This window comes from Phocoena sinus, chromosome 14, assembly GCF_008692025.1.
Source record: "Phocoena sinus isolate mPhoSin1 chromosome 14, mPhoSin1.pri, whole genome shotgun sequence".
Lineage (NCBI taxonomy): Eukaryota > Metazoa > Chordata > Mammalia > Artiodactyla > Phocoenidae > Phocoena > Phocoena sinus.
Genome location: NC_045776.1, coordinates 73,968,303 through 73,994,234, shown reverse-complemented (window position 1 = coordinate 73,994,234; position 25,932 = coordinate 73,968,303). Strand labels below are relative to the sequence as shown.

The following is a 25,932-nucleotide window of genomic DNA, read 5'->3' as shown; positions in this document are numbered from 1 at the left end:
GCTATACGTATACATATCTCCCCTCTTTTTTGGATTTCCATACATTGACTTTTTATAGCTCAATTCTCTTTAACCAGTTCTGCATCTAGCCTCAGATAAGTTATCATTTTGGTAATTCACAAGTATGAGAAGGAGAGGGATACTGTTTATCAGGGAGGTCATTGGACTACATCACAACAATGAATTTAGTTTCAGTTGCTTTCTTAGTGGTGAAACTGTACTCAAACTGGCATCTTTTAATAAAAATTTAAATATTTAGAATTTGGATTTTCTAGAACGTGTTTAAAAGCTTTTCGACTTTTCTGTCATTTCAGCTCTGGTTTAAATATCTTGTACCCAGGTGAAACTGAAATCAATAACTTACTTAAGCTGGTCTTAACAGAAGGTGAGAATTATCCTTTAATTACCCTTGAAAAAACAACCTTTTTTGTCCCTAAAGAAATGACTGAATTTTATTTTATTTTTCTTCATATCTGTTAGTCAACGTTATTTTATAAACTTCCCTCTTAGGAGTGCTTTTGCTGCATCGCATAAGTTTTGGGTCGTCATGTTTTTGTTGTCATTTGTTTCTATGTATTTTTTGATTTCCTCCTTGATTTCTTCAGTGATCTCTTGCTTATTTAATAGCAGATTGTTTAGCCTCGTGTGTTTGTGTTTTCTACAGTTTTTTTCCTGTAATTGATTTCTAATCTCACAGTGTTGTGGCTGGAAAAAATGCTTGATATGATTTCAGTGTTCTTAAATTTACCGAGGCTTGATCTCAGTGTTATTTTTAAAATGCACATATGCCAACACTTAAACTAGATGGAAAGCAGAAACCATGTTCTATGTATTGTCAAGTTTTATAAACCTCTTTCTATCCCCACTGTGTAGCATAATGTACCTCACTGTAGATGTTTAATGAACATTAAAGATAATGATTTCTTGGGATTTCTAAGCCAGTTTTTTCCCCACACATTAAAATCCAACTTTGAAAGTTAGACTCAATGACAATGACAAAATTCACCATGTTAAAGACACCCTGCATTTATAAGCAATATTAGTTTGAGGAATTAGAAATCACATTTCCTGAAATGTCAAGACAGTAACTACACTTAAATCAGGATGTACTGGTTAAAGAAAGTCTGACTGGTTGTGATACAGTTTTTGCTGCTGTTGTTTGTGTAAGTACATATGCCTGGTGCCCCTAGATTGTCGACAGTCTGCTCATTTAAAAACTTTTTTAAAATAACATCAGTTTTCTAAGTGTAATTATCAAGGTAGTTTATGGAGCTTTGTTCTGTGTTAGGAGAGAGAAATAGCGGCCTCTCCCAGCTGCGGGATGTGATCCTAACCAATTTAGCTGAACAGCTTCAAAACAACCGATTTGGCAGCGAGGAGGATGATCATTACAGGTGATGTGATGCTGTGTTATTCACTGCTAGCCTTTTCTATGTGTTTTTCTCAGTAATTAATTTACAGTTGAATGTGTTTGATCAACTTTAGTCTCCTGTAATATCCTATATGATAATTGGCGTGTTAAGTCTAAAGTGTGGATCAGTTGAAAGGTAATAAATCCCACAGTTGCCCTAAGAAATGATAATAGCACATTTCAGTTTAATGAGTATAACAACTTGAGCCTGGAAGAAGGGTACTTAGCAGAAATAACAGGTGGAGCTTATTTAAGAAATCTTGGTGGAGGGTGTCATCAAACTGCTGGTCTGTGAGAGAGGGTGAAGGTGTGGTTCGAGCTGGTGAGGGGAAGAAGGTGTGTCTCTCAAGCTATTTATAAAATACTTGAACTAGGTGCTTAAGTACCATTGTGTTTCCATAAATTTGATTCAGATAATATACCTAGTTGTTAGAATCATCACTGAGTAAGATGGTTTACTTAGAGAACCAGTGAATTTTGTATCTTCTATTTGTCATCTTGTACCCATTGTATAAATTTTATCCTTTTATTATTAAACCATTATTATCTTATTGTTACATTTTTCCTGCATTTTAAAGACTAAATGACGAACTTTTACACTACATTCTGAAGATTGTTGTACGAGAATCCTGTATCTTAATCACCAAGTGCCAAACTGTCTCTAAAGATGATTTTCAAAAACTCCTTTCAACTGTGCCTGTAAGTAAAAATGTGTTTAATGAAAGCAAAATTATATCAAGTTTCCCTGTTTTCATTTTACTGTATTGAAGTGTGTGTGTACACACATACTTTGCAAGGACAGACTTAATTGATGAAAGTCAATGAATGACTGTGCTTGTCTTAGAAATGTAGAAATAGACAAATCCACTTCAAGTACTTTCTCAAAAGACTTTATTCCTCCTGCTTAAATGTCTTGATGCAATAAATTGTTAGACTGAATTTGGATGTTTTCATTGTGTTTAAAATACTGGGTGGGGATTTCCCTTCTATTAATTTTTAATTTAGCATTGTTTTCTAAACCATCAGTGTTTTACAGAAACTGATAAGAAATAAAAGATTCTTTTAAGGGTTTGGGTAGAGTCTTCTCTCATGGAGATGCATGTGAGGGGAAGCGTGGGTAGGAAGAATTAATTATTAAGAGGCAAAAATTCAAGTATTGGAGTGATTAGTGAGAAATATGTAGCAGAAGGCAGAAAGTTATGGTAAATGTGTCAAATTATGTATCAAAAGCCATGGGGAAATAAGTCACCTGAGAAACTAACTTGGTCTGTTTTCTGTACTTTCTCTTTTGCTTCCCTTGTCGAAATCTTTAAAAAACATGAGGATTACATGAGCCCTTCTTTCAGTAGGGTTTAGGTCATTTAAACGCCCTTATTTGTATTAAAGGCTGCATCCTCCTGCCTGCGCTATCTGATGGCAGTTCAGAACCACCTTCTCAGTAACACTGTTTTGATTAAACCTGATGAGAATGATGACAGTGACAACTCCTTGCAGGGAGAGACATTGAAGGTACAGGTAAACACCAAGCTTTATTCTAACGATGCTTTCTACCCAGTGTGTAAAGCACAGCTTAAATGGCTAAATTTCTGTGTATTATGACGTCAGATTTCACCATGTGGCTTATATTTTTGTGCGAGGTAATATTAGGTCTCTCATTTCATAGATTTTTATGTCATTGCACAGTGGTTACCACATTTGTGACACTCTCATAATGTGTTATCCACGTGCTCCTGTCAGTCTTTTTGTGCCTTTGTTTATTTTCATCTCTTTTTAAGAACTATAAAATACGGCACTTACAAGTGATCTCATACGCACCTGAAAGTTTTATATATAAATATATATATATATCTGTATGTATATGTATATAGATATAGATAAATCAGGGAGCATAACATTTTAAAACAGTTTTGACATTTTGGCTGGTTTATTATGTTCTCTTGATTCAAATAATTTTAAAAGGTGATAATTTTCTCACAATCCTTATGTTGAATAATTTCTGAACCTATAGTTCATTCCATTTTCTGTAATTATTTTTAAGTTAGCTTCTGTGTAAACTCAATAATTTGTTCCCACATGGCAATTTATAGCAATCCACAGATTTTTTTTTTATAGCCGTGGTTGTTATAATTTTGACAGATGCTTGAGGCTGTTGTTTGCATTGTTCTTCAGAATTTTATCTTTGTGGGAGAATTAGAGAAATCAATAACTCGATTCTTCCTTAAAATGTTGACTAAAACACACTGAAAAATTAACTAAGGAAGCCATAATTAAAGATAAAAGCCACTATAGTTTGCCCTTTTCTTACCCCTTTTATGCATATATACTATATAAATAAGAGATTTTACATACCTGCTAGTTCATATTTATGGGTTTATCTCATTATGTAATCAATTTTTAAACAGGCAGAAATACCTGAATTAATCATTTAAATTGCTGACACTATTTATTAACTTACCTTGCCTTAGTTTCCTAATCAGTAAAAAGGGGCCATAACATCTCCCTTGTGAGGCTGCAGTGGGGATTAGAGCTGAGGCCTGTGCAGTAGCTGGATGTGCTGCTGCCGGCATGTAGTCAGTAGGTGAAGGCTGATCGGGTTGATTAGTATGACTTAAGCCATGATTTTTCTCATCTAGTCAGTTCAGAATTCCTTTTCTCTTAATGATAAAAATATCTAAATAATACCCCAAAAAGACTCCAGAAAATTCCAACAATGAAAACCAGTGTTTTTTATTTGAAAGGTTAAATGTTATAAGTTCTTAATTAACCCATGGAAGGAAATACTCTTGGTAAAGGCAGAGTAGGCTGGCTTATCTAGGAATTCTGGGAAAAATAAAAGATACAGATTTCACCTAAAGGGTTAGTTTGGTTGTATTTTTTTTTCCCTAATAGAAAATAACCATAAACTAAACATTTCTATGATCTTAACTAGTGTTTCTTAACACATTATTTAGTATTTGTACTCCCGTGAACGCTCCAATAGTTATTTTTAATGTTTAATAGCCTGTAACTGCCTGCTACTTTAGTTGAATTTTTTAACTTGCCTCTTTTCAAGTGTAATGTTTTAAATCATTAAGTAAAAAGGTCACTTGTACTGTTTCAGAATGTTGTGTTTTTGTCTCATTTTATTCACCGCCTATACATGCGCCTTTTACTGTTCTGTTTTTCTCTTTAGCTATCCTCATACCACCCAAGGCAATCTTCCACCTGGACATTTTCTGGGCTGGCCACCGGGAGCTCTCTTGTGCTGGAGGGGATGGGAGAAATGCCTTTTCTCCTGGGGACTCGGTGTGCTGCCCGTGAAATACTGCGTATTTCTGTCAGCACTCCAGACCTTAGCCTCCCAACTCAAATTGTTACTTGCCATCCTAGCGGAACTTACTGCTTTGGGCTTATTCTGGCCACCTCATTATTTAATTTGGAAATGCATCATTAAATACATCATTTCATGTTGTGATTGTAAGTGTATATTCATCACAAAGCTTAAAAATAATTTTATGATATTTTCTACCTAGGAGCTAAAGGTCAGTATTTTGGCTCTTGCCACCCAAATCCTGACTGGATGTGATGAAGTGTTGGAAATGCTACAGCAGGTCACAACTGCCCTCATAAATAGTGACATAGCTGACCGGGAGCAGAGGTGAGGAAATGGGTTGTGAACTGTGACCTGCTGCCATTCAGGAAGAAGAATTTGCTTATGAAAGGGAAATCTTTTAGAAGAGAACATCAAATGTTCATTGAATATAGAGGGATCTTTGTGAGAACAGATTGAAATGGCAAGTGTTTCAAAGCTAAACACAGTTGAACTTTCAATTAATGGTGCTTTTAGGTGGGACTGGGCTGACAACCACGATCTAAGGGTAGCAAGGTGTGGTGGACACCATCGTCTCTGTCACTTGGGTCTTCTACCATCAACACTCCCAAATTGGCCTTTCCTTTGATTATCTAACTCAGCACTATGTGCACTTAGTTCCCTTATGGTAAGTACTTTAGGGAGGTAGAAGTGACTTAGTGATACAGATAATTAACTGCTAATGCAAAAGATGACACTGACATGATATCTCAAGATTTTACTGTAATTTTATTTCTCCAAATACAGGAGTAATCTATGTATAGGGTAAACTTCTCTTTCCTAGTATTAAAGCTCTTTCTCCATACTCCCCATTAAAATTTCTGCTGTGGTTTGTTGTCAGAGATGAGTTACATCCTGTGTTCGTTGATGATTTCAGTGTTGAGATGCTGATCTGAAACAATCATGCGGTGTGTTTTTCCTCCAGTAACCCTGTCTGTCCCATGTCCCTGTTTCTCGCCTACTCCCAGAGAGTAGGTGGGCAGGTTGGAACTGAGAATAATATAATCCAGAAAGGAGTTGCACTGGGGCTTGTTAGGACATGTAAGGTTCACTGCTGGCACGTGGTGCAGATCTGCCCTGGGGAGGAAGTACAGTCTGAGAGCTGGGGAGATGTGGGGGTTGGTTCCGGTTCCAGCCCCAGCACCCTAAGCAGTTTTAGAAAATTTACATAACACACATGTTTCTTCGGGTGAGTCATATACCTTAATTCTTCTAGCAGAGGATTGGGATATTAAGAGTGTGATTTTAGGTGATCATTTCATAATATACACATATATCAAATCATTAATTGTACACCTTAAATTTATACAGTGATGTCAGTTATATATCAGTAAAACCGGCGGGGGGGTGGAAAGAACGTGATTTTAAAGGCAGATTAAAAATCTGCCTGCCACTGTCCCCGACATGAACCAGTTTCTCTAGGTCAGAAGTGGGTATCGCTGCTCTGGGCAGCTGAGTCAGTGTTGTAGCCATTCACTGGCTCCTTATCAGAGACTCAGTGCAGCACTGTGACCTGCAGCCCCAGAGGCAAGGAGACTTGGCAGGTGGTAACTAGAGTAGCTGTTTGCATTTTAGAACCCATTTATAAAGTGCTTCGAAGGTGCTGTGAAATGCACCATGTAAACTTTTTGGGGGGCAAAATCACAGGTCGGAGGTGAAATCTATTACTAGATTTCTGTTCTCTCCCTCTCCCTCATGGAAGGAGGGAAATTTGTAGACTGAATTGCTGTAAAGGTAAGTGCTTAGCTAGTTTAAGGAGGTGCAGTTTAAGAGAATTTGTCAGATAAGAATGATAATAGCTTCTTTACATGCTTGGGAACTGCTTAAGCTGTGTGTTTTCTTGAACTTTCGTAGGTTAAAAGGCTTGGAACAAGTTACTAAGGCTACTATGCTCGGTCACCTTCTTCCTGTGTTACTGACCTCCCTGATGCATCCAAATTTACAGACTCTGACCATGGCCGATGCCCTGATGCCTCAGCTAGTGCAGCTGGTACTTTATACCAGTCAGGTATGATCCTAGGCGTGCCAAAGTGAACTGCTCTTCAGGAGCAGGAAATAAAGCAGAATAAAGGTGGAATGAAGAAAAACATTGTGTCCTAAAAAATAAGCTGAAATATTAAAGGAAAACATGTAATTTGTTAGACTGAATTACTTACTGCAATCTTTTAACAAATATTAATTGCCGGTCAGCTGTAAAAATGCTGTCTACGATGCAGCTGAGATCCTTTCATTATATTTAGTCTCCTGAGCCCTTGCTGGATATTGGTAACGAATATAAATGATATATTCCATTCCAATGTTAAATAAAACAGTATTAAGTGGTCTAAGTAGCAAAGCATTTCTTAGTGAAAGAGAGCAGGCTAGGATTGTAAAAAGATGATTTAAGTGAGAATTCTAAGTTTGGCTGTAGTACCATCCCAATAACTGACAAGTAAGCACTTTAGGACATGATGATTTTGTGTTTCAGACGGCTTTGCTGCTCAAAACCCAGTGTCCGGTTTTTGCTGAGGTGGGCTGTTCCCCATGTGGTGCATCAGACCAGAAGGGCAGGCTGTTCCCTGATGAGAGGTAAGGGATGCTGCTTCCTTGCAGGAACCTCTGCCACGTTTTCTTCTGGTGAAAGCCTAGTACTCCTTTTACAACAATGATTTTTCTAACTGGGAAAAGAAGGAGACTTCAGGGGCAAAATTTTACAGATAATTATAGAATTGCTTTGGAGATTATAAGAACAGGTTAGAACAAATTTCCCCACAGATCAAGAGATTAGTTCAAAACTGAAAAGTTCTCGTATACAAATAATGGAGATGTTTGACTTTGGCAGACAGTTTGACAGTTTTTTAAAAAGTAAACATACATCTACCATATGACCCAGCTATTCCACTTCTAGGTATGTGCACAAAAGAAAAGAAAGCACAGATTCTTTGTGAAGGTTCATTAACAGCTTTAGTTAAAATAGGCCAAAACAAGAAACAACTCAAATGTCCATCAACAAGTAAAGGGGTAACACACTGTGGTATAGCCATACAATGGAATCCTACTCAGCAATAAAAAGGAATGAACTACCGATATTTTCAACAGCACAGATGAGTCTTAGAATACTTATGCTGAGTGAAAGAAGCCAGAGCCACCTAAGAAGTACAAACTGTATGATTCTATTTATATAAAGCTCTAGAAAATACAAAGTAATTTCTAGTGAAATAAAGCAAAGAAGTGATCACCTGGATTACCAAGAGGATGGAGGAAACTTCACAGGTGTAACATATGGCCAAACTGACCAAATTGTACACTTTAAATATATGCCATTTATTATATGTCAATTACGTCTCACTAAAGCCGTCTTTAAAAACATTGATCAGAAAGGAAGGACTTCAGGTTTCTCTAGAGCAGCGTGCTGTCCAGTTGAGCTTTGTGCGGTGATGAAAATTTGTATCTTTGTTGTTCGATGCTGTTGGCCACGGCCACGTGCTGTTACTGAGCACTTGCTGTGTGGCCAATGTGAACAGGAAACTGAATTTTACACTTTGTTTCATTTAGATTCAACTTAAATGGTCACATTTGACGAAGTAGCCCCCACATTGGATAGTACAGAGCTGAAAGGGAGTAAGAGAATTCCACAAGAGCTAAGTTTAGGATACAGGAGTTTGTATTCCACAGTCTTGGGCTGTGAAGTCCTTGAGAGTTCAAATACAGCAGAGAAGAGGACCTTTGAAGGCACTTTAGTAAATATTAGAGTAAAAGTAGTCATGCAGTCTCATGGGTTTTTCAACAATTGACATTTAGATATAAACAAAGGAAACTTTACAGGACACTTTGGAAAGTGGCCAATCTCCCCCCCCCCCCCCACCCCGGCCGCCGGCCGCCGGGAGGAATTTTAAATGAGAGTTGGCAAGATCTTCTCCTGGATATGAATTGGGATTCCCCCTTGAAAAAAGGTGGGGGCGGGGGGGGGGAATGCAAATATATTGTCTAACAAAGAAAAAAGAACCTTAGATACAGGAATGTTAAAAATGTTTCTGGGGCTTCCCTGGTGGCGCAGTGGTTAAGAGTCCGCCTGCCAATGCAGGGGACACGGGTTCGTGCCCCGGTCCGGGAAGATCCCACATGCCGCAGAGCGGCTGGGCCCGTGAGCCATGGCCGCTGAGCCTGCGCGTCTGGAGCCTGTGCTCCACAACGGGAGAGGCTACAACAGTGAAAGGCCGGCGTACTGGGAAAAAAAAAAAAAAAAAAAAGTTTCTGGTTACAGTGTTGTCATACTGTGTGTTGTGGAAAATTAGAACAAAATTTCTTAACCTTTTGTATTTTATTGTGTATACATTTTCCTTTCCTTGCTGTTAAGCTCAATCACTTTCTCTTTGTCTGGTTTTAGAATGCTGGAAGAGAAGGAAGAGCCAGGGTTTCTCACTGGTTTAAAGATTCCTGCTCCATGGGCTGCTGGGAAGACTGTGGAAACAGTCCATCCTGTCAGAGACAACTATAAATTTAAAGAAACTGTCCATATCCCTGGAGCTCGCTGCCTATACCTTAGATTTGATAGCAGATGCTCTTCACAATATGACTATGACAAAGTAAGCAAGAACTGATTTAGTACTGGTTTCACCTCTAATAAGCTGATTTCTTAGATGCTTCTTATTTTTCTTTGCTGCTGGTCACCATTCTTGACTTACTTCTGTCTGCAGATACCTCTTAGGAGAGCTTCCTAAGATAATGCCTTGAAGGGTAGTGACTGGGGGAGTCAGAGCCAGCACCTCTGCAGTCTAAGAACAGTGTTTTAATGATGTGTTGAAAGTAGACTTTTGTAAGCTTTCAAAGATGTAGATCCAAGTCAAAGGAAATTTTCTTTTCCATGCTGTTTCACTCTTGCCTTCCCTCTGTGCTTGGAATTCCTGTAGATGTGGGTGTCCACTCATCTAAAAAGGTCTTACTGCCCAATTCTTGGGGCTTCTCGTGTATCTTTTGGGAGAAGGTGGCTTTTTAGAAGGGTTTCAGATGTGCCTAGGATCTGGTTTATATTTATTTAAATTATTGGTTCTTCTTTGCCATTACCTCAGGGCCCACATAGATTTTGAGGAAGTATAGTTTCCAACCTAGTGGCTGAACAATTATAAGTAAAAGGAAGCATGTTAGGGGTTGAAGTATTTTCTTCTGTCTCTAATTGTTGCATTGTAAACCTCGTGTTGAACTTACAAGGAAAGGCTAATGAAATTGTGATGTGTAATGTATAAGAACAACTGAAGGATTGTCTGATAGTGTTTTATGTACACAGGATTTTTTTTGGTAGATTGTTAGCTATCTTGTCTTTTTCTCTGAACTATAAGGGCAAATGGTCTTAAATCCCATCAAGGGAGAGTTTTAGGGTAAAAATAGGGAACTTCTTAACTGTGTATACTGAGATGGTGAAACACATTATTGGGCAAGTTATAGAATCCTCTTTCCCCTTATCTTTTAGGGTAGTGAAGATTCCCAGATGTCTGGAGGGGTTTAAGACTTGCCCCTCAAACTCTCACCTTAGCTGGAAGCAAGAGAATTTAGAAAATTCTTTATTGGGCCTTTCAAAAAATATATCTCCTGGCATCAGTCTTTCCCACTTCACAGCTCCTGGCAGTAGCTACCCCCATTTCCTACATTCAAATAATATGACTGTTTAAAATGGAAATGGAAGAGGTTGCCATTTTAGAGGGTGTCATTTTGTTTCTCCTTTAAAAAACAGTAACTTGCATCTTCTGATGTAAGCTAACCTCCACCTGCTGTAGACATTAGTGTTAAATGTGGAGGCTTACTACATGGACAAAAGTAACTCTTACTTTTCCAGTGGTCCCTGGCTGGTGTCCCCCAAAGGTGCAGAAGGGTAAGAAATCACAAAATGATTAAGCATCCAGGGCTAAAAGTGCAGCTTTTAGATCCAAACTGAGCTCAGAGGTGGTCACAGTGTGCATTACAAGACAGAATTAGGTATTTACGGAAGCCAGAGCCTTATTCTTCCTGTGAAAGTATTTGAGTGCCAAATGATGTCTAAATGTTTTTTCCTCCATATTAGAAAGTTGGTTAATTGTATATAAATGAATAGCTTTCATTGAAGAAAAATATTGGTACATGAAAACTGACCCAAGAAGAAGCAGCCCCCTTTCTGGCCCAAATTTGTGTCATTTCTTTTTACACCATTAAGCAACATTCTAAGAATATATGGCTTATTTTCAATTTGTTGCATTTTTTAAAATCCTTATTCATTGAATTTTTTTTTACTTTCATTTTTTATGTTAGATATAACCATCTTGCCATCTGTATTTGTTCACTTTATTAATTTTGGGGAGGATTTAAGGGGGCAAACTATACCTGTTATTAATGGGCTATATGTCATTACTTAGGATTAAAATAGCTACTTTTAAAAATACATATAATAGCTGAGTACAACTATTTTAATGTGAGGTCCCCAAGCCAATTAAATTGCAGTAATATTTGATACTACTCTGTGGCTGCCCTGTAAATACCAATGGCTGGTTGCATCTAAACAAGTATCAGTTGTACTTAAAAAAAAAAAAAAAAAAATCGGGAAATATTAGTTATACTGACACCAGTGCCTGGTTATAAATGTATTTTTAAACAAACATTTTTTTGCAGCCTTTTTATTTGTAGATGTTGTTTTTGTTTTTCTTTTACAGTCTAACAGTATATTTTCTGTTTTGAAGTTGGTGATATACGCGGGGCCTAACACAAACAGTAGGAAGGTTGCTGAGTATGGAGGCAACACACTGGGATATGGCAGCCGTAGTGTCTTAGGAACTGGTTGGCCGAAAGACTTGGTGAAGGTATGGTATCCAGGCACATTTGCTTCCTAGAAAAGAAAATGAACTTGCATTCCCTGTGGGCCCAAGTATTAACTCTATTTCTAGAAGACATTTGCCACGGGGGCTTTTGTTGAGGTGGGGCTACCTCGGTAGGCCTGTAAACTCACTACTTTGTTCAGAATGACCCTCCTTTCACTCGTAAGGCATCAGACCCCTATCCGCTCCAGAATTTGTACCTATCTGTTCCATAGGTTACTCCATGGGCTGAGGTTGTCAGCATTTCTTTCCCTGTCCATTGAAAGGACTGCTAGTTCTTCCCACTCACTTATTCTCTAGACTCCCTTATGATGGGTGTCCTAGAACCATAGGGCCATTGCCGTTTTAAAATGTGGAATCAGTGTTTTCAAATGAATTGGGGGCTTTGGAGCAAAAATAACTATCCATTCTCAGACTGATGAGATTGGAGCCATGCTTTGTAATGTGGGCCCTTGAACTATAACATATCTATCTAGAATATGAATATGAACTGAAATGCCCACTATAACCTGAAAACCTCTCCAGAGTCTGCTCCCAGAGCCGTTATCTCACATATATTATGTACCCTCTTTAATTCAGCCATAGGCAGCAAGTTACCTCCAGAGGTATAGTCCAGATGCATCCAAATCTGGATCAGCACAATACTTTTAATTGTTCTCTGATTTCCTGCATTTTGTTTCTTACTCATGGTATTGATTCAGCAATACAGAGCAAGGTCTTTCATCACTCTGTGTTCTTCAAGCTAATGGCTATTTGCCCACCTTATTGGCACAAGTGAGGTGGTGAGATGGAGGAGGGGGGAGGGCAGAAAGTGTAGAAATCTGAGGAATTTATTGAAATTACGTTCAAGATTTGATCTTTACTCTGATCCTGCTATTGGGCAATCGTGGCCATTTCACAGATGCCTCATTCCCAAAGCTACCTGGTCAGGAGAGACAGCTGAAAGGTTGGCGTCCAGATGAGAGGGGATGGAATTTGAATCAAAAAGCGAGTGAGAAAAGAAGTGAAATGTTGGCTGTGGTCCTTCTGAAAGTAAATCTCTGAAATTCATTGCTCTCTTGAAAATTGTGTCTTGTTTTTAAAGTGCATTTTCCCCCCTTAAATTTTAAGGTGGAAGGAGATACCGTCACCTTCTCCTTTGAAATGAGAAGTGGCCGTGAACACAACACTCCCGATAAAGCTATGTGGGGCTTTGCTTGCACAGTTCGCGCTCAGGTACTTGAATCTAACCACTGCTGTAGGCATAGTGTACTTTTTCCTGTGTGCCTTGGTTACGTACATCATACTTGCCTTGGAAACAAGGCAAAATATGAGCTGCTGTTTCATCCATCTCTTCCATTCGGCAGTAGTAGACCACTAATAGAAGTAGCAGTTTTATGGAATAAAACTAGCTGGGACCTAAAATCAATACAGCACCACAGAAAGAATCCCTTGCTAGGGGCTCCATCTTCAAAGCCTGGAGAGGTGGTCTGCCTCCAGCATCTTTCCAGAGGGTGAGGAAGACTCAAACACCTAGTAGAAGTGAGCCCTTGGATTCTGGGTTTTAAGAGTAGTAGAATCGGATTATTTTTATTCTGCTCCCAAAGGCTCTTCTTGCTAGTCTAGATCTGTCTCTGCTTAATTACTCATGTTACACTCTGTATATAGGTTTAATCTACTCCTTTTAACAGTACCAGTTACTTTCCTCCCAGGAATCTATTTAAATAAATTAAAACATATTTTCAGACTTGGCAGTTGCTTAAGTTTAACCAAGCCAAGGATCTCTGGAGTGGGATTATCTGCTAGAATGTAAGCTCCACGAGGGCAGGCCTCTTTGTTTTGTTCTCTGCTTTATCTCAGGCACCTAGAACAATGGCTGGCACACAGTAGGCACTCAATAAATATTTATTGAATGAATTCAGCGTAATCATTGACAGCATCTTCGTTCAAGCACAGAATGGAGGTGACAAAATGAAATAGTGATTTATACCTCGATAGGTACAGCAGAGAGGAAGCTATCCAAAAAATCTTGCATGTGATTTATGCTGTTTCTAATATGGAGTCTTACTGACTCTTCTCTCTCCAGAATTGTGTTGAGACTTCACTCTGTGGTCATTCCAGTGCCGCCATCTATCTACTCATGGTGTTGGGTGCTGTCTCTGTGTCCCATAGCAATGATACTTGATACTGCTCCATGAGCCCCTGTGGTTGGGGACAGTGCAGTGTGGTGCAGCGCAGGTGAAGCGCTCCTCCATGTAACTGACCAGTCTGGTTTGCCCTGTCTGCATTGTAGGAGTCTTCAGAGGATGTGTCGGGAGGCTTACCTTTTCTGGTAGACCTGGCTTTAGGTCTGTCTGTGTTAGCTTGTTCTATGTTAAGAATCCTATACAACGGACCAGAAATTACCAAAGAAGAAGAAGCCTGTCAGGAGCTGCTGCGGTCCAAACTTTTACAAAGGTAAGAAAAGGCTCAAATGGGACTAGTTTTGCTTGCAAAGGAAAAAGGACTTTATGTGGAAAAGTACTTTTAGTACATTTCCCAGCTGATTGTGCCTACTGCCTGCCAATCCCATGGGTATCACTGTGTCTAAGAAATAAGATGAAAATTACATCAAAGTGCCTTGTGGCCCTTACTTTACTAAGTTTGAAATTACACCCTTGAACTGTGTAAGCTTTTCTCCAACCCAAATACTGTATACTTAAGTTAAAGGATCCCCAAAAGGATGGGAAGATGGACAATAAAGCAAACATAGCAAAGTGTTCCTTCTGGAATCTTGGCTGTGGGTATATGAGTGTTAACTGTGTAATTCTTCCAACTTTTCTGTATATTTAAAAGTTTTCATAATAAAATGTTGGGGAGGAGGTAGAGTCTCAAAGATGGGGTTTCATATAATGCTCATTTTTCTTTAGCCTCTGGAGGAGGTTTCATGGATAAATACTTAATACATAATGTGATCCTTGAAATGTTGAATATCGATATATCTGCAAACTTCAAGTAGCTTTCCAGATAGAAGAGGAAGTGAAGAATCTCTCTTTCTTTATGTTCAGGTGCCAGTGGCAGGTGGAGGCCAATGGTGTGATCTCCCCTGCCCTTACTCCAAGCCCGTCTCCACTGCCTCTGACCATCGAGGAAGACAGAGAATTCACTTACCCCTCTGACGTCCTCGTGCCTCCTGTTGGAAACTACTTTGACCTGCCCCGGATCAGGCTGCCTCCAGGAATCATGATAAAGCTCAGGGAAATTTCTGGGCGTGCCAGACCTCAATTTAGACCAAGTATAAAGTATGTTGCTATACAGCACTTTATTTTCCCAATGAAAAAATGTTTAAACAAGCAAAGGGGGTGTGTTTCTTCTTGTAGTCTAGCAGATGAACCTTTCATTTTACATGTACTTGATGAATGTTAACCAGGTGCTCTGGAGAGTACCCCCAGGTGGTGTTCCAGGTCGGTGGGTTCAAAGCATGGGCTCTCAGTCAGCAACGTTAGTATCGCCTGAGAACTTGTCAGTTCTTGGGCCCCATTTCACACCTGCTGAATCAGAACCTCTGAGGATGGGGCCCAGTAGTAATCTGTGTCTTGACAGGTTTTCCATACGATTCTGATGCATGCTAACATTTGACAAGTTCTAGGTTTTTCTCAGGTGGTTTGACCTTCTACTTGAAGGTAGTCATCAACTTTGGTTTCCATAGGGTCTAGAGACGTTTCTTTATTTTCAATGCCTGGAGAGATGGTAATCTTTAATCTAGAATGTGAGGTCTTGCAGTTACCAATGTCTTTGTGGCATTCTAGCTTAAAGTTAAGTCTGTTTTGCGGGCCTCTGCTCTGCCTTCTGAGGCAAGATTGGCCATTTCAGAGAGAAGAATTTGAAGAATAGATGAAATTTAACATGAAAAAATACAAAAGCACCATTGTTTTCAGCCCAACATCCATACGCCCAAAATACTACCAGCCGTAATACTGCATAAAATTAATTGGCAGATATATCGTGCCAAAGATCTTTTATTAACCTCGGACCTATTCCAGCTCTAATATAACACCAGTTCAAAATTTACAAATCATAGAAAATGAAGTCTGTTTAATTTTGATTTTCAGCTTCATCGGCCAATGTCAGTTTTATCAGGTAAATATATCAAATTATTGCCAACTTGTAATAAAGAAAGTGTGGTGGATATTTAACATACTTAAATCAAAGAGTACATTCTTCCATCTATAAAATACAGTATTGGTAAGTTGAGAACTTACCAATTCTAGTCATATAGCTGACTAGTTTCCCTTGTGATCGCAGAGAAGTAATCCAGCCAGACGTGATGGAGGAAATGGTGGTATCATGTGTCATTAAGCACTTGAACTTGGTTGATGCACTGCAGTCCCTAATAAATTTCCAGTATCAAGAAGAACATGCTGAGGAATATGATTTATTGTGTAAAATCATGGGAGAGACATTTAAGAAACTCAATGCCATGGAGAGACAGCTGCAGGTAAGTGAAAGTTAAAACATTTAGACGTCTCTTATAACTGTGGGAGATGACTTCTTTCCTAGAAATTTAATGAAGTTTAAAAAGTGATCTGAATTTTAAAAAGATTATTGCGACTAAAATTTCTGAATTTACAGATTGCATTTGTTTTTATTTTGCATCTAGTTTCACGTTGTTTTATATTTTAATGTGTCAGAGTGTTGCAGAATTGGAACAGAAATGGCAAAGTGAGGTTGATGATGCCATGCAGGGGAAACTGGAGAACAACATGCCTTTCTTCTATGATTACCATTTTAATGAGGTGAGCAAGCTGTATGACTCATCACTGGGGCATTGCTATTTGTAGTACAATGGTATATACTGTGTGCGTAGAGATAACATCATTTTTTAAATGTTGCATACCTTGAAACATACCCATTGTTTAAAAAGGGTTAAATAAGGTTGATTAGATTCGCATGTCAGTGATACAAAGAATAAGTTACTCGTTATTTAATTGATTAATAGTTTTATAAAGCAGTTATCATCATTATCAAATCCTGCTTTCAAGCCTTTAAAAAAAAAATAAGAGTTATAAGCACTGAAGAAATCCCCAGAAAGTAGTCATTGCCATTTTTAATCATTAAAATATCAAATAGTAACTTACAAATGTGCTTCTGGTGTAGAAATATGGACCAAAGGTGGGTTTTTTCCCTGAAATTTTCTGTTCCTTTTAACACGTACAGTAAAACTCAGTTTTTGCAGATTCTGCATATAATCTTTTCTTGATTTTTCCTTCTTTAGAATAAAATGAAAGAACTAGAACTTTTGTGTTCAATGAAGGAAGTCTCCTTTGATGGAAATGATCTTGAAAACATGGTCCTATCTCTGAGGTTAGTGATGTTAGTAACTGTGTAAAGCTAATTTATCACCTTGATGCTCAAAACAAAATGCAAAGATCTCATCTCTTAACAGATATTTTAAAAAATATTGTGCATTCAACTAAATATTTTAGAGTTGGAACTTATTTGGTATTTGGAAACTTTGATTTTAGCCTTCAGAAGTTAGCATATAGGCACTTGAAACTGGGCAAAAGGAACTAAAACTGGCCACAGTTTATAGCACGGCTCTCCTCGAATGGGGAAGGGGGAAGGCGAGCAATATTTATCAGGTTACTTTTGCTTAGGTTCCCCTCTATCTTTTCATATCCTTTGTAATGAAACACTTTAGTTTTGGTAAACCAGAAGACAACTAAATGCACATCAGTCTTTCTTTATAGGGAGAAGTTCCTACAAGAAGTGAATTCTCTTATTCAGAAACCCTCGCACCCACTGGCTAAAACGAAGACGTTAGTGAAGAGTCTAATGAACCGAGCTGAGCTGTTGCTGCACGTCACCATTGCGGCCCAGTCCGGCCTCACAAGAAGCATCTCAGGGACCCCCGCAGAAACACCGGGTACTGCTGACAGCCAGCCCTGAAAGGCTGTCTGCGCTAGTCTGTTCATAAAACATACATCAGCTGCTTTAAAAAAAAAAAGAAAAAGAAAAGAAAATCACTCTTGTGTACTCGTAGAAAGGAAAAAAAGGAAATTTCAACTTTTTAATTTTGCCTTTTACTTTTTCCAGCCAAGAAGTACTTTTCATTGAATTCATGTGGTGTTTTGTGAGTCATCTGAGCATCAGGGGTGCCTCGTCATCTGCCTTGTTTAGTTTTGAGGGGAAGCATCTAAGGAGCCCAATAACATGTATTTTTATAATCCCAGTGCCCCTCATTTTTAGATTATGGATTGTCATTTTCATAGTAACATATAATTAGTCAACATTGTGAATCCTGGAATGCATCATATTTTTCTCTTTACTTGAAGCTGAGTTTGCATTTCCTCTTTAGTAATTATGTGGAACCTTCTAGCATGAATTTCCACTATTAATTTTCTTCCTAGTCACATTTTTTTTTAATTAATTAATTTTATTTATTTATTTTTGGCTGCGTTGGGTCTTCGTTGCTGCACGTGGGCTTTCTCTAGTTGTGGCGAGCAAGGGCTACTCTTCATTGTGGTGTGCGGGCTTCTCATTGTGGTGGCTTCTCTTGTTGCGGAGCACGGGCTCTAGGCATGCAGGCTTCAGTAGTTGTGGCTCACGGGCTATGGAGTGCAGGCTCAGTAGTTGTGGCGCGTGGGCTTAGTTGCTCCATGGCATGTGGGATCTTCCTGGACCAGGGCTCGAACCCGTGTCCCCTGCATTGGCAGGCAGATTCTTAACCACTGCGCCACCAGGGAAGCCCTCCTGGTCACATTTTAATTGCTAGCTTGAAAACGCATTTCTCAGGGAAATCAACGAGTCTTCTTACTTAAACCAGATCCACACACTGGGCAGAGCCCATAATAGCAAGTGTTAATTCTTGCCCTGAGAGAAGAAGTCATAAACATGTTCTTTTCTTCTTTTTTTTTTTTTTTAATTTATTTAATTTATTTTTATTTTTGGCTGCATTGGGTCTTCATTGCGGTGCGTGGGCTTCTCATTGCAGTGGCTTCTCTTATTGCGGAGCACGGCGTGCGGGCTTCAGTAGTTGTGGCGCACGGGCTTAGTTGCTCCGCGGCATGTGGGATCTGCCCGGGCCAGGGCTCAAACCTGTGTCCCCTGCATTGGCAGGCGGATTCTTAACCACTGCGCCACCAGGGAAGCCCATAAACATGTTCTTAAGTGAAAGACTCCATGTTGTCTAGACCCATTGCCTGATGGACACTGTGGAGCAAGTGAACTTGTTTTCATCCCATCTGATTGCCCAGGGCTCCTCTCACTAGGGAGAGAAGTCTAGGATGACTCCCAGGTTTCTGACCCCAGTAATAGGGTTCCCCTGCAGCAAGGGAAGCATGCCAGGTGTGCAGTATGAACACATGCTAAGATGGTCAGCTACACCATGTCCCTGGCCACATTAGCCCGTGTTCATTAAAGGTCCCATGAAAGACTTACCCACTCTGGTGGTGCTTTCCAAGAGGCTTTTGGCATTAGAGATGATGAACCAGTAGTTTCCTAAGAGATAATGTCTTCAAAAATTATAATTTTCTTAGATTGAAGCTATCTAACCATTTTTAAGACAGATTCAAAATGACCTCAACTTTCTTAACATCTTTTTTTCTTAACCTATCTTCACATGCAGTTTTGTCTGCTTCCATTAAAGTGTTCTTTTACAAAACAACTGTTTCCTTGATAGGAGTATATATCTTATAGGAAGGGCTGGTCAGATTCTAGCTAAAGTGTGATATTTACTCACATCAACTATGATCAAAGCAGAGGTATCACCAAATGGCAGTAAGTCAGCGAAATAAATCCAGCATTAAAGGGGGAACAAAGGCCATCTCTAAAAAAAAAAAAAAGATCTGGATTTATTTGGATTAAGATTTTTTACTTCCAGAAATTACTTTCTCTGTCCTCTCTTGCTTTTTGGAATGCTTAATATTAAAGTTAACACTGATGGTTTACGAAATTAAATGAATTTTTTAGCCTTTCTTTGGAAACCCAACTTGATAAAAAGAGTTTAGTTTTTCAAGATAAAGTAATTTTTAACCTTGATATTCGAGGTTTTAAACCTCAGTATTCAAGGTTTTAAAAAATTGGCCTAGGGAATTCCCTGGCAGTCCAGTGGTTAGGACTCTGCACTTTCATTGCTGAAGGCCCGGGTTCAGTCCCTGGTTGGAGAACTAAGATCCCACAAGCTGTGCGGCACGGCGCCCCACGCCCCCAAAAAAAAAAAAAAAATTGGCCTAAAAATCATCTGTGTGCTGTGCTAGCTGGTTTGGTGGCTGAACTGGAAAGCAAAGATACTCTTAGACAGTTCGGTGGTTCCTTGTTACTTTTCGCTGTTGCTGCCATCCTTAGAAATAGGATAGCAGATATGTCAACGTTCTTCTTCCTTTCTGTTCCAGCTTGTAAATCAGCCTCTGAAACAAAGGTGATATCTCATGCTGTGCGGCAGCCTGTTTTTCTTCGCAGCATGTCGGCTCCTTCTGACCTGGAAATGATTGGTAATGAAGATTTGGAATTTACTAGAGCAAATCAGAGGTAAATAGCTAATGGCCAAGGTCGGATTCCCACCTGCGGCTGAACGCTGTCATTGCAACACACTCCCTGAGCGGCTTTCTTGTTTGGCTGTAGGCGGCGCCACGTGACCAGCCACCGCAGCAGCTCCTTCACGCTTCTGCAGTCATTGGCCATCGAGGACAGCAGGGACAAGCCCACCTACAGCGTCCTGCTGGGGCAGCTGTTTGCTTTCATCGGCACCAACCCTGACCAAGCTGTACGTCACGTTTTGCCGACCACAGGTGGATAGCACGAGGGGTCGTGTGACAGCAGGAGTCAGGTGTACTTCCTTTTCATACGTTTCAGGTGTCCAGCAGCAGCTTTCTTTTGGCTGCGCAGACAAGGTGGCGGCGGGGAAACACTCGCAAGCAGGCGCTGGTGCACATGCGGGAATTGCTGACGGCTGCCGTGCGAGTCGGGGGAGTGACACATCTGGTGGGTCCGGTGACGATGGTCCTTCAGGGAGGACCCAGGTCAGTTGTTTCTGTTAGTTTATACTGTCCTGTCTGGAATGGGCGAAAGCCATTCCAGAGATTACTCTTGGAGCAAGATCTTAGATTTTAATGTTTTCCCATAAAATAATATACTTTAACAAAACTGGTACAGGATTTAATTTTAAAAATTCAGCACATATAACAGAAAGTAAAAGCCTCCTTCCCTTCCCTTCCTAAATTCCACTCTGTTCATTAGAGCTTGTTGTATCAACTACGCATACGTAATAGCTATTTCATTCTCTTCGTATGCTTAAGTGTGTATGTGTATGATTTTTTTAAAACTCAGTTCAAATTATATTACACAGGCCTTACTGTAATCAGTTGTTTTCCTCAATATATCTTGGATATCTGTGTCTTTTCATGTCAATATGTATAGATCTGCATTATAGCTTTTAAGAACTTCATGGACCTCAGTTGTATAGATGGTTATATTTTATTTAACTCATCCACTACTGATGAACACATAGGTTCATTCATTCATTCATTCATTCATTCATTTAATGGTACGCGGGCCTCTCACGTTGTGGCCTCTCCGGTTGTGGAGCACAGGCTCCAGACGCATAGGCTCAGCAGCCATGGCTCACGGGCCCAGCCGCTCCGCGGCATGTGGGATCCTCCCGGACCGGGGCATGAACCCGTGTCCCCTGCACCAGCAGGTGAACTCTCAACCACTGCGCCACCAGGGAAGCCCTAGGTTCATTTATTGTTTCTTTCTCTCTTTCATTTTCCCTCTCCTTCCTTTCTTCCACCCTTCCTTTCTTCCTTCTTTCTGTTTTGGTTTCCTTTTGCATTAACAATAGTACTGCAGTCAACAACCTTATATCCCTATATTTTTGGTGCTTATTTTTACTAGATCAGATTCCTTTTTTTTTTTTTAATTTATTTATTTATTTTTGGCTGCGTTGGGTCTTCATTGCTGCACACAGGCTTTCTCTAGTTTCATGGAGCGGGGGCTGCTCTTTGCTGCGGAAGAAACAGAATTTTAGTTCTTGCTCACGTCCATTGCAGGTCTGTCTTGGCTCATGGTAATCACAGAGAGCTCAGGACAGAGGAGGAGACCACCATCTCGAAAGCTTTCAGGGCCCTTGTCAGAGCTCTGGCTCGTTGGCCAGACTAGTCACATGCCCACCCAACCACAGCGGTGCCCAGAGGCGTAGTGAGTAACACCAGTGACTGCCACAGCTTACTTCCAGGGTAGTTTCTCTGTAACAGTGGCAGCATTATTCCTTTTTCCCTCATTACATTTCCCTCATGACATTATTAATGCCATGTGTCAGACATCTAAAAAAAAAATGCAGAAAATCCCAAAGTATAAAATAAAAATGACCTGTAAATCCAGCGTCTTAAAGTAAAACCTATTAATGTTTTAGTGTATTTGTCCAGTCTTTAGTCTAACCGTAGTGATCTCCTATAATGTTTTTAGTGCTCGGATAGCACTGCATCATATCCCTGGACCTTTTTTAAGCCAATTTCCTGTTTTTAAACCTTAGTTTTTATTTATTTTTACTATTATAAACAATATTATGTTGTATATCTTTGTAGATAAATCCGATAGTTCCAGTTTTCAGCTAACATTAATTGCCATAGAATCTATCCCAGGTTGTGTTTTTACATTGGGAAAGTCTTATTTCCCAACAGGATTCTCACATTCTGCTCATAATCAAGAGTACGAACTTGCAAAGGACGCTTCGCTAATCTATCTGTGTCTTGGTTTTCTCATTAGTGCAATTGCATTTACAGTATTCAGTGCTGCATGGAATGTCGTAGCCATGCCTCAAATGAATGGTTTCATTATTAAATAAGTTTGGGAAATGTTGGGTGCCATTCTCTTGCTCCCAGAGATATGAAAGACTTTAACCTTAAAAGGTTCTGAGTAGTCCTGCAATGAGGAACCCAGCTTACCTTTACCTAACGTGGGATTTCCCAGACTTTTCTCTTTTTTTTTGGCTGTGTTGGGTCTTCGTTGCTGCACACGGGCTTTCTGTAGTTGTGGCGGATGGAGACTACTCTTCATTGCAGTGCGCAGGCTTCTCATTGCGGTGTCTTCTCTTGTTGTGGAGCATGGGCTCTAGGCGCACGGGCTTCAGAAGTTGTGGCACACAGGCTCTAGAGCGCACGCTTAGTAGTTGTGGCGCACAGGCTTAGCTGCTCCGTGGCATGCGGGATCTTCCTGGGCCAGGGGTCGAACCCGTGTCCCCTGCATTGGCAGGCGGATTCTTAACCACTGCGCCACCAGCGAAGCCCTCCCAGACTCTTCTTGAGTGTGGGCATTGTCTTTGAGGCACACTTAGAAATCCTGCCCGACAGCCTTCTGTGATCCTGCAGTTTGGGAAACACTGATCTCCAAGATTCCTTCAGTTCTGGATTCATCTAGACACTCTTGGGTTTCTCAGAAGAACTCTCTTGCTCTTGTGTTCACTATCACCGTTCTTGACATGGTTGAGGAAGTCTGAGCTTTGGTTCTGTTCCCTAGAATTGAAGAACTAACCTGTGGTGGGATGGTCGAGCAGGTCCAGGAAGCCTTCGGCGAGACCATGACTTCTGTTGTGTCTTTGTGCGCCCGTTACCCTATTGCTTGTGCGAATAGCATCGGACTCTTATGTACTATACCTTACACCAGGTAAGCAAGGAAATGCTTTTTATTGTTAGTAAGGTACACCACAATGTAGTTGATTAAACAGAAATATTTTTTAATTAAAAAAATTGGATTTTTTGGTTTTGATTATCCAGTGACACTATCACTCTGATTAAATGAGCTTGTCTCCTGACAGACACTTAAAGTTACTATGTAAATTCCTTATTGTTGAGTTCCTGCATGATCAAATGTGGATCCCCATTAGGGATTATATTACAGTGTCAAAATGGAGAAGTTTGAAGGAAAGAAATAGGTCCCTATGAAATTACTTATATACTGAGCAAAATTTTTTGCCTTTGCACATTTATTTCCTCTCTTAGTTACTTGATTAATAGTTTGAAGATGTCAAGAATTCATGAAGTCATTCTTTGAATCCCCTTATGATAAAGTATGTAGTTTTTTTCTATTATGGTAACCTTGTGTTGATTCCATCGATTTTTACTTTGCTGTTCTATACGAACTAACCAGAACTTGAAGTTCATTATTTATGAAGGAAAACACTCATTCTAAAAAATTTCTATGTTGAGTTATACATTGGTATCCTAAGTTGTGGACAAGAAACTATACTGACATGTTTTATGACCCTTTGATAACCTGAATCTTAAGTGAGAAGTTCCTAAGGGCTAGTCAGTTATATTTCTTTCATTCAACCCTTTCTGCCTGGCCCAGGAGTGAAGAGAAGTGCCTGGTGCGCAGTGGCCTTGTTCAGCTCATGGATCGACTGTGTAGCTTGAGCAGTCAGACTGAGTCCAGCTCCAGTGAGAAACAAACCAAGAAGCAGAAGGTGGCCACCATGGCCTGGGCAGCCTTCCAGGTGCTTGCCAACCGCTGTGTTGAATGGGAAAAAGAAGAAGGTGAGAAGCAGGATTCCTTTCTAGAGCTGATTGATTTCTTCTATTGATGTGTTTATGTATTAAGTATTTGTGCTGGATGGGGGAAAGAAAAGCTATATTAAATTACATAAGTAGATTGGTTGAATCAATTATGTTATCATGGGAGCCTCTTCATCGGCATGGTTCTATGAAAATTTACTACTCTATGACAGTAAAGAGTATCCTAACCTGGAGGACATTATGCTAAGTAAAATAAGCCAGACACGGAAAGACAAATACTGCAGCCATCTCATTTATATGTGGAATCTAAAAAAGCCAAGCTCATAGAAACAGTAGAACAGTGGTTGCCACGGTTAGGGGGCAGGGGGAAATGGGGAGATGTTGTTCAAAGGGACAAACTTCCAGTTATAAGATGAATAAGTTCTGGAGATCTAATGTACAGCATTGTGATTAGAATTAATAATATTTTATTTATACTTGAAAGTTTCTGAGAGAATTAATCTTGTGTTCTTAGCCCCTTCCACACACACAGAAAGGTAACTATGGGAGGTGATGGATGTATTCACTAACTTGATTGTGGTAATCATTTCACAATGTATATGCATATTAAATCATCACGTTGTACACCTTTTAAAAAATTCACGTTCTACAATCTGAATATATACAATTTTTATTTGCTAATCATACCTCAGTAAAGCTGCGGGGGTGGGGAGGAACGATAACCATCTGAAAGGAGTACAGTAACCCCAGGAAATTGAAGACATCTTTCATTTCCTTTTTGTCAACACTGCTAACAGTGTCCGAATAAATATTTTTATGCAATGATTTTCCAGTTGCACTTTTGAGGTGCTATTTCCAGATTATATTTTCAGTCGCCAATCCAATTTAAAAAGTAAACTTGAAGGATAACTTCTCCATAGTATCCCAGGTATATAGCTTGTTTATTTATTCATTCACTCTGTGTCTTATTGTCCTGAGAGCCAGGCATAAGATGAATAAGGCGTCGTTCCTCACCTTAAAAAATATGGTCCAATTAAAAATAAAGATGCTGTGATGATCCATGTAAAATATATATATATATATATATATATATATGGTCCAGTGGGGGAAATAGGCCAATGAACAAATAATTACCGGGTGATCAATGCCATGATCAAGGTGCACACAAAGTGCTATGGGAGCATAGAGGTCCCTACAGACCAGCTATGCTAGGGATCAGGCAAAGCTCCCCAAAGAAGGTGACATGTGAGTTTTTCTTGAAGGATAAAGAAGACTTCTAGGTAGAATGAACAGTAAATGGCAAATAATTTTTGTGGACTTTACGAGAGATGTTTGGGGAAGGCTCTGGAACTACAATGAAAATAGAAAGACCCCAAAATGTCTTTTATTGTGTTTGAGAAGAGGTAGGTGTGAGTTAAACATCAAGATGTTTTCCAAAACAGAAACAGACTCGCAGATATAGAGGGCAAGCTAGTGGTTACCAGTGGGAAGAGGGGCGGGGAGGGGCACTATAGGGGTAGGGGACTAAGCAGTACAAACTATTGTGTAAAAAATAAGCTACGAGAATATATTGTACAACATAGGGAATATAGCCAATATTATATAATAACTATAAATGGAGTACAACCTTTAAAAATTACAAGTCACTGTGTTATACACCTGTAACTTAATATTGTACATCAACTGTACCTCACTAAAAAAAAAAAAAAAAAATCAAGATGTTTTCATCACAGTCAAATGGTGATTCTTGCCTGTCAATCAAAGTATGTTTCTGGGTTTTGTGTGGATGAATTATATTCAGTTTTAATTAAGAGGAATGTCTTTCCCCAACACTGAATCATTTTTCAAGTTACTGTTACCTCGTTTATGTTCAGTTGTTATCTAATG

At 39.5% G+C, this 25,932-nt stretch overlaps 1 protein-coding gene across 9 annotated transcripts in view; it reads left to right on the top strand.

Annotated features, from left to right (window-relative positions):
* The window catches only part of HECTD4 (HECT domain E3 ubiquitin protein ligase 4), a 190,588-nt gene that overhangs the window by 88,115 nt on the left and 76,541 nt on the right, over positions 1 to 25,932 (top strand). For 6 of the 9 annotated variants that reach the window (XR_004353147.1, XM_032654313.1, XM_032654312.1 and 3 more), the window contains 21 exons: positions 315 to 385; positions 1,289 to 1,394; positions 1,990 to 2,110; positions 2,798 to 2,926; positions 4,924 to 5,048; positions 6,615 to 6,768; positions 7,228 to 7,328; positions 9,127 to 9,325; positions 11,417 to 11,563; positions 12,689 to 12,793; positions 13,851 to 14,014; positions 14,605 to 14,838; positions 15,842 to 16,034; positions 16,228 to 16,332; positions 16,812 to 16,900; positions 17,287 to 17,462; positions 19,930 to 20,065; positions 20,159 to 20,300; positions 20,390 to 20,556; positions 23,051 to 23,197; positions 23,882 to 24,066. Coding sequence is in view for 8 of the 9 variants with exons in the window: in XM_032654313.1 (XP_032510204.1) it covers positions 315 to 385; positions 1,289 to 1,394; positions 1,990 to 2,110; positions 2,798 to 2,926; positions 4,924 to 5,048; positions 6,615 to 6,768; positions 7,228 to 7,328; positions 9,127 to 9,325; positions 11,417 to 11,563; positions 12,689 to 12,793; positions 13,851 to 14,014; positions 14,605 to 14,838; positions 15,842 to 16,034; positions 16,228 to 16,332; positions 16,812 to 16,900; positions 17,287 to 17,462; positions 19,930 to 20,065; positions 20,159 to 20,300; positions 20,390 to 20,556; positions 23,051 to 23,197; positions 23,882 to 24,066 (2,996 nt within the window). In the remaining variant the exon portion in view is untranslated. The remainder of the gene's footprint in view (positions 1 to 314; positions 386 to 1,288; positions 1,395 to 1,989; positions 2,111 to 2,797; positions 2,927 to 4,923; positions 5,049 to 6,614; positions 6,769 to 7,227; positions 7,329 to 9,126; positions 9,326 to 11,416; positions 11,564 to 12,688; positions 12,794 to 13,850; positions 14,015 to 14,604; positions 14,839 to 15,841; positions 16,035 to 16,227; positions 16,333 to 16,811; positions 16,901 to 17,286; positions 17,463 to 19,929; positions 20,066 to 20,158; positions 20,301 to 20,389; positions 20,557 to 23,050; positions 23,198 to 23,881; positions 24,067 to 25,932) is intronic. The other 3 variants (XM_032654317.1, XM_032654314.1, XM_032654316.1) reach the window with 3 other exon arrangements.